This window comes from Uranotaenia lowii, chromosome 3, assembly GCF_029784155.1.
Source record: "Uranotaenia lowii strain MFRU-FL chromosome 3, ASM2978415v1, whole genome shotgun sequence".
Lineage (NCBI taxonomy): Eukaryota > Metazoa > Arthropoda > Insecta > Diptera > Culicidae > Uranotaenia > Uranotaenia lowii.
Genome location: NC_073693.1, coordinates 293,017,792 through 293,025,570, shown reverse-complemented (window position 1 = coordinate 293,025,570; position 7,779 = coordinate 293,017,792). Strand labels below are relative to the sequence as shown.

The window sequence follows — 7,779 nt, the reverse complement described above, 5'->3', positions numbered from 1 at the left end:
TAAAACAAAACTCAAGATGTATTTGAGTGTGTCTTCACTGTCAACAAGAAAAAAAATGGCGTGCGCGACTTTAGATTCGTAATCGTAAGCCCGTAAGATTCCGGAAAATCCTCTTAATTTGGCCAGGCAACCCACGAATGGCATGAGCACTTAAGATTAAGCTGATCAAGGCCCGCACCGCAAACGCGAGGAATAAAGGTAAGGGAAAAGCTTTTTTGTTTGACAATAATTTTATTTTTCCAACCCTCCTACAGCTCATCAAAGTCCAGCAGATGCCGGAACAATCCTCATCAACCGGCCGAACAAACACTGGAGCGGTTCCAGTGCCCCAACACTACGCTCCGTAGAAGCGGCAGCAGCTGTGGTCTGTGTAAAATTGTAAATACAATTGGAGATGGCAGCGATTTGCGGATTTGGTGGTGGTGGCGTCGAAGGAAAAGTTTTCCGGAAACCTTGAATCCCAAAATGCAGTTGTTTAGAGTAATCTAAAATTGACTGAAAGGATGAGGCAAAACAAACGGTTGCACTACGGTGCGCAGAATCTGAGCCTCCCAAAATAAACTGCCGGAATCGGTCCGCAGATACCAGCTCCGGTGATGTGCAGGGTCTACACCGTATTTTGGGACATAGTAAAGTAAGTTTGGCGTTTTATTTTGGATACAAATTTAGATTTTAATACTGATCAACATGTTCCACCAGCAGCAAGATCTTCATCAACCGGAACCTGCAGGGCTGGAGTAAATCATTGTAAAGAAGGTCAACGTATTTTCGTGTCGCCTACGCTTCCAAAGCAGAAATCCTCTTATTTCAACCAAAATTCCCGGAATCGCGTGGCAGGAAACGGCTCCAGTAATGTGCTGGGACACTGTCTTACGCTGGGTAAGTCTTGCTTGGCTTTTTATTTTTTACTTTTTTGCTAATTTTTGTCTTTTAGAGTAAGAAAAGTCCGCCTGAGGAATCTTACAATGTGCACAGTGCCGATACGCCAGCAACGGAGGAAACATGCAAATTGAAGACGGTCCCGAGCTAAAAAAATCCGTTGGGAAGGATTCTAAAACATGGCCTATGATAGAAGAATACTAATCTCTAGAAGATACGAAACTGCAGGTTACAATTAAGTCGAGTTGAAATTCGCGATAGTGACCTTTTGAAATGACAGCTCTTCCAGTGAGGTAGGTGGTAAACTTTTTAAAACAGGAGATATTTGAAGTCAGTTTACTTTATCAGTTTTCCAGAATCAGATTTTGGAAATATAAAACAATTCAAGTGTGAACTTGAAACACATATGTTGAATACAATTTTTTTTTTTCATTATAAAAGTCGAACAAGGAAACATTATTTTGTATTTTTTAATATTTATTTGTAAGGATTTTAACTTCTCTAAGACTTACAATCCTTTCTTATTTATAAGGTTTTTAGAATGAGTATGACAATCTAAAATGTGAACTTTTAACACACCTAATCGAAATTCTGTTTTTGAAAATAAGACTAAAAAGAGTCTTTAATAAGCAATCCGATTCAGAGCCAGTACAAAAAATATCAAATAAACTCTATTATAGAATTTTAGAATAGAATTCGGGATGACTGAATGAATGAATTGTGAATCTTGATCAGAATCTGATTTGGCTTTTAAATCTGCTTGGTGGTGTACCCGATGCATATTTTAAAGTCAAGTTTTATTGCACATAATAATATTCTAAAATCAATTCTAAAATTAAATAATATTGTATATCAAATATTTTCAAATTTCTCTTGAGGGCAGGGCTAATTTTACCCTGGAATGTTGCAATTATATAACAGTGATGTTCATTCAAGGTGATATATATTTACAGTTCTTTTAGCCAAGTCAGTGTTTAATATCAAAAGTTCAAATAATGTTCCTATTAACTTAGCTGATTTTAAAATATCATTTTTCGAAAACTTTAATTTTAACAATATTTTAAGTTTTTATAACAATTCGTTTCATGTTTTCAGGCACTCCATTTGAATCCAGGGTCACTTTTGTTTCCAACTAGGCGACGAAGGTGATAGATGCGTTTATTGAAGGTAAAATGTTCGATTTTTGTATAATTTTCTTACAAATTATTAAGTTTTTATGTTTTGCAGGCCGAGAATCCTGAATACAATTTAATCCTCCTCAGCATTGGGCCTTACAAATGCTGCTCGGGCGTGACTATTTGGCGACTTGAATGTTTTTTTTTGCATAAAGATAATGACCACATTATACATATGTATGATTTTTTTATATTGTAATCATTGTATACCGTATTTGAATAAAAAATACAATCTTTAAGAAATTTATAACATGAATCGTCTCCTTTTTCATTATTGATCGTAAAAAGATCTTATAAAGATACAATGTAGCGTCAAGAACACATGAAACGGACGATATGATAACGATAACACCTATAGTTTTTCTTTTTGCTTCATTTTGTATTTAGAAAAAAGCAAAAAAAATGAATGGTTACTCTACTTAACAACCCGTTCGCTGTATCGTAGAGTGCGTCCAAACGATTCCATTTCATTGAAAAAAGACTACCTCAATCGTACATCAATAATCCAAAACTATAAAGCTAATCTTACGTGTGTCTTGGAAAGAAGATAATGGAAATCGTTATTGTATAATACTGATTCATGCGGGTAGTCGCCGTCGATCGTGACCTTGTTATTACTGGACAAGCGGGTTCGGTCGGTCTCGGATCCGCAGGCCAGCATGTACTTCGTCTTGGACGTATTAATCATCAACCCAATCCTTCCTGCTTCGCGTTTCAGTTTGCGGTAGATCTCCTCCACCGCCGCAGATGATCTGCCGACTATATCAATGTCATCGGCAAAGCAGATAAGTTGACTGGATCTGTTGAAAATCGTGCCCCGCATTTCGCCCACCGCTCTTCGAATAACACCTTCTAGCGCCACGTTGAACATCATGCAGGATAGACCATCACCTTGTCGAAGCCCCCTGCGCGATTCGAATGAACTCGACAATTCACCCGAAATCCACACACAGCACTGCGTTCCATCCATCGTCGCCTTGATCAGTCTGATCAGCTTCCCGGAAAAGCCGTTCTCGTCCATGATTTTCCATAGCTCGTTACGGTCGATCGTGTCGTATGCGGCTTTGAAGTCGATGAATAGATGATGCGTAGGGACTTGGTGTTCACGGCATTTTTGGCGGATTTGCCGCAATGTGAATATCTGGTCCGTCGTAGACCGTCCCTCCATGAAGCCGGCCTGATGACTTCCCACGAATCTGTTTGCTTGTGGCGTTAGGCGGCGGAGTAGGATTCGGGACAACACTTTGTAGGCGGCATTGAGGACAGTGATCGCTCGGTAGTTCTCACAGTCCAATTTGTCGCCCTTCTTGTAGATGGGACATATTACCCCCTCCTTCCACTCCTCCGGTAGCTGTTCTATGTCCCAGATCCGGATTATCAACCGATGTAGGCAATCGGCCAACCTGTCCGGGCCCATTTTGATGAGTTCAGCTGCGATGCCATCCTTCCCAGCCGACTTGTTTCTATTCAGCTGGCGAATGGCTTCCTTAACTTCACTCATCGTTGAAAGTGGCTCCTCTTCGTCGTTGGCTACGCCGGCGATGTACCTTCCCCCCTTCCCCCACCGTCTTGATCTCCTGCATGTGCGCCGTTCAGGTGTTCGATGGAAGTTTCATACAGCTCTGATTAGATTGCATAAATAAAGGCGAAATACAGGTACTGTAAACGCCCTAATTTATGCAACTTAAGCGAGCAGAATCTACGTTGGCCTGCTGACGAAAAACACCATTCAAATATGATCTGAACGAAAGTTTATCACCGTTTAAAGGTGTTAAGCCGATATGCTAATTTATTACATATTTTTATATTAAAAATGATAAAATCACACAATGTTCAAAAATATGAAAATTGGACTTAAGCCTAGTCTACACTCGGCAACTTGAACTATACGATTTCAGTTTCTGAGACTTGTTTATGTTTACATTGGGAACTAGACAAGAGATGCTTGTGTCAAGTCCCTCGACAAGTATTGGAAACTTTCAGCTACCAAAATGTAAACATAAACAAGTCTCATCAACCGAAATTTGATTTTTTTATTTAAATGCGCAGTATTAAAATTTTTTATTGGATATCTGGCAACCCTCGTTCCGGCCTTGCGGTTGTGGTGAATTTCTCATTCTGCGGTGGTGAATTTTAATCAAAACATTGTGTAACCCGAAATGAAACAAATTTTCGAAAAAAGCACTATTTTTCAATAGATTCCAGATAAATTTTGTACTTTCGGTTAATGTGTGATAAAATACTATAGTCTGACCATGCTGGCACGTCGTCCCACTCAAGGTAATATATGTTTTCGTTTTTTTGAGCGTTCAATGTTAATCATTGTTCTTTGTTTTGGTAAAACTCACGTTGCCTTAATAGAAAATTAATTGATATTTATCTGATTGCAGTCCTTGCCGGTCTCGTTAGAAGTTTTTCCAACGTTTCCTTAGGAAAACCAAGTGCTGTTAACTCAACCTTACCGATATCGCTTGTTACCCGAAAACCAGCGGAAGCATCTAGCAGCGTAACAGCACTGAAATTCCTCCCACAAAGCATCAGCCTGGACATCGGTCAGCCACGGATCAGTCCACTGATTCCACGGAAGGAAATCATCGATATACCGCTTATCGATAGGATTATCGAAAATCCGTTACACTCGCGGATAACCGAAATCGGAGATGCCGTTCCACAAAAGCATACCAATATGGACCTCCCGACTAACTCCGGCAAGGTGGACGACAACGGAATTCAATGTGCTCGGTTGATCGTCATCCGACGCAGGAAAATGCGCAAACACAAGCTTAAGAAGCTCCGTAAGAAGATGAAGTTCCTGTGGGCCAAGGTTGGAAATGTTTAAAACACTTGAAGAAAAAAGTTTAAAATAACGGGTTTTGTTTATTCACATAGGTTCGTCAACGGCGTGAACTTCGCAAGGAGAAGGCTTTCCAGGCGGGTCTGATCGCCCAGATCAAGGACGCGGAACGATTCTCAGCAGAAGCCTACGTTGCGGATAAACTTCGGCTGGCTACCGAAACACCTATCCCACGCTTCTGGAAGGGCAAACGGTTGCCACAGTTTATTATCCGTCAGAAATTGGGTCTTCAATAGGCTTGAAATAATGCATTATGTTACTAAATAAATTGGAACTATAAAATTTAATTGCAAGTTGAATTCAGAACAATTCATTAGAATTTTCCGTTGCTTTTCTTAACTTTATTAGAACTAAGAACGATTCTTGGAATATTTTTTCCTTTAAGTTGTCTCTGGAATCACAATCCATAGCAGAAAAATCAATTATTGTTAATAATCTAGCATCTTAGCAATGCGATTTTTCTTTTTAATTAGAGATTGCGGTATACTAAATGTTTAAATTGAATTTAGCCATTTTCCAACAGGAGCTACAAAGTAGCACACAAAGCGCCTGAATGGCTACTATTTAAGATAGAACAAATTCCTGGGGAATTCGAACACGTGTACTTCCGCAAATAGATTTTATATTAGAGCCATTAAATATTGAGAAAAAGAAGAAAATAGCTACTTGCGCATGCGTTCGCTCTCTCTTATTTCTAAGATTAATGAGGTGGCTTGATTTAAAATTTTGAAAAAAATAATGCTTTTCAAGTATAAAATTTCAGAATTAAATTAACTCACAGCTGTATTTCTCCTCATCGGCTTAGTTTCATTGTCATCATTCATATACCTATTTAGAATTTTAAATCAACAGCACGAGTTCAACTTACTGTGGTTTTCGTATGTTTAACGTATCCGGAAGCTTTTGTATGCCTATACAAAGGCGCTCATTTTTGTGGATCTTGTTTTGGAAACTTTCAGAATCTAGATTATAGTATAAACTAAGGCGCTTTCTCACCTAAACCGGAAACAAATTTCTCTAATAGCAATCGATGAGCACGATCGCCACGTGGTTAGCTGTTGAGCACGTGATTATCAAAAAAATTGTCCTTTCAATTTTAAACATAGTATCATGACGTTAAAATTCTCTGAGCAAAATTTAAAAAAAAATAAAATCTTTAAATCGGCTTGAGGGTTGCAAACTGCAACGTCAAAAAATTCTGCCACCCTGCGGTTAATCTTATCACACTCGAGTGCGGCCCCGAGAGTGATATTTAATTCAATATTCTCCACCAAAACAATGTTAACAACACATTAAACGCTTGTTAAAAGTTAATCTGTTTAAAATGGATCAGAATTTTGTGATTTTGGGAGCCGGCATAAACGGTTTGGCCTGTGCCTATCGCATCGCGCGACTTTTCTCAGGAACCAGCATCCAAATAATCGCCGAACGCTTCAGTCCCGATACGACCAGCGACGTAGCAGCGGGACTCTGGGAACCGTACCTTCTCGGAGACACCCCAAGGGAGTCGGTGAGGTTGATTGAGTTTTTTTTTCATAAATGAAGCATGATTTTTTAACGACTTGGTACTTATTTTTAGGAAGTGGTCTCGTGAAACGTATGAATTTTTTCATGGTCTTTGGAAATCCGGTCAAGCAGAAGAGTGTGGCCTATGTCTGATCCCTTACGTGGCCCTAAGCGAGGAAGATTCACTGGATAATTCGTTCTGGTCGGATTTTGTTTTCGGATACAGAGATATATCGGAAGACAGATTACAACAACAAGGCAAGGAACATGGCAAAAATTACAGGTATGGTTTAAACAAAGATTTTTGGATTCTAGAACAGTTACAAAGTCCTGTTTTTTAGATCTGGTGCAGAATTTGTCACATTCACCTGTGAGCCTACTAAGCTAATGCGATACTTCACAAAAGCTCTGATCAAGCATGGTGCTAAATTTCACAAACGGAGAGTAGAAGACTGCATTTCTGAGGATTTAGTAGCTGGAAGCAAACATTCGATCGTCATCAACTGCCTAGGCTTAGGAGCATCTCAATTGGTGCAGGACCCAAAGTTGATTCCATGTCGAGGGCAAATCCGGCGAGTTCGTGCTCCGGGAATGTTTCACGTGCTCATAAACGATACTAAGTATATAATTCCAAACACGGATCGCGTTACTCTGGGTGGAACTCAGCAGATGGGCGATTCGGATTCTCGAGTACGTCAAACAGATACCGATCTTATTGGAGGTGGATGCTGTGAGCTCAACCCTACTTTGTCCAGGGCCTCGGTGCTAGGAGATTTGGTAGGATTCCGACCTGTACGGGATGCTGTCCGTTTGGAACTGGAATGGATGAACTTAGGTTAGGCTTAATTAACGAAATACTTTTTGTTGGACTTACCAAACGATGGTCTATCTGAGTTAAAAGATTTCCCTTTATCAATCTTAGGTAATCAAAAAGCTGCCGTTATTCATAACTACGGTCACGGAGGAAGCGGAATAACGCTCTGTTGGGGATGCGCTGGTGATGTTTTGAATCTGATAACTCAGCTTAACCAGCCAAAGGATGATGAAGTTCAAAAACAAGGCCTCATGACCCTTTCAAAGTTGTAGGCTTGAACCCCGCCATTTTGGAGCAAGGATCCTACTTTCAATGGCTACATTGTATAGTAACATCCTATGAGAATGACTTAGTTATAACTAAACACAACACGCAAAGCTCAATAAACAATTGTTAGGACAAACAACTAGAAGGGTAATAATCTCGCTTCACATTTTCCCTATGATGGCTCCATATAACAAATACAGTATGTAAATATGGAGCTAACTAATCTCGAACCGTCAGGAAGGGAGCAGAAAATCTCACTGAGCCGCAAGCTTCATCAATTCGTG

The 7,779-nt window shown here is 39.7% G+C and overlaps 2 protein-coding genes and 1 long non-coding RNA gene across 4 annotated transcripts; all 3 read left to right on the top strand.

Moving 5' to 3' along the window:
• The first annotated feature begins 267 nt into the window (after positions 1-267).
• On the top strand, positions 268-1,084 carry LOC129755848 (uncharacterized). Of its 2 annotated transcripts, none has more exons than XR_008739336.1 (3): positions 268-634; positions 703-879; positions 935-1,084. It is a non-coding gene; the product is annotated as an uncharacterized LOC129755848 (long non-coding RNA). The 2 variants fall into 2 exon arrangements; XR_008739335.1 differs by having other exon boundaries at positions 700-879.
• A 3,077-nt stretch (positions 1,085-4,161) lies between these two features.
• On the top strand, positions 4,162-5,195 carry LOC129755847 (uncharacterized). The gene is made up of 3 exons (XM_055752540.1): positions 4,162-4,334; positions 4,445-4,878; positions 4,944-5,195. Exons 1-3 carry the CDS (start codon positions 4,310-4,312, stop codon positions 5,142-5,144), a joined length of 660 nt encoding a protein of 219 aa, XP_055608515.1. The 5' UTR covers positions 4,162-4,309; the 3' UTR covers positions 5,145-5,195.
• A 488-nt stretch (positions 5,196-5,683) lies between these two features.
• LOC129755842 (D-amino-acid oxidase-like) lies at positions 5,684-7,502 on the top strand. Its single transcript, XM_055752533.1, has 4 exons — positions 5,684-6,423; positions 6,488-6,697; positions 6,756-7,249; positions 7,337-7,502. Exons 1-4 carry the CDS (start codon positions 6,233-6,235, stop codon positions 7,498-7,500), a joined length of 1,059 nt encoding a protein of 352 aa, XP_055608508.1. The 5' UTR covers positions 5,684-6,232; the 3' UTR covers positions 7,501-7,502.
• Positions 7,503-7,779: the final 277 nt, after the last annotated feature.

Excerpts from the sequence above, each read along its gene's own strand:
- LOC129755842 (XM_055752533.1), top strand. The coding sequence starts at position 6,233 with ATGGATCAGAATTTTGTGATTTTGGGAGCCGGCATAAACGGTTTGGCC. Across the intron at positions 6,698-6,755 it reads GAACATGGCAAAAATTACAG|ATCTGGTGCAGAATTTGTCA; the intron begins GTATGGTTTAAA and ends CCTGTTTTTTAG. Across the intron at positions 7,250-7,336 it reads ACTGGAATGGATGAACTTAG|GTAATCAAAAAGCTGCCGTT; the intron begins GTTAGGCTTAAT and ends TATCAATCTTAG.
- LOC129755847 (XM_055752540.1), top strand. The coding sequence starts at position 4,310 with ATGCTGGCACGTCGTCCCACTCAAG. Across the intron at positions 4,335-4,444 it reads GGCACGTCGTCCCACTCAAG|TCCTTGCCGGTCTCGTTAGA; the intron begins GTAATATATGTT and ends ATCTGATTGCAG. Across the intron at positions 4,879-4,943 it reads TGAAGTTCCTGTGGGCCAAG|GTTCGTCAACGGCGTGAACT; the intron begins GTTGGAAATGTT and ends TTATTCACATAG.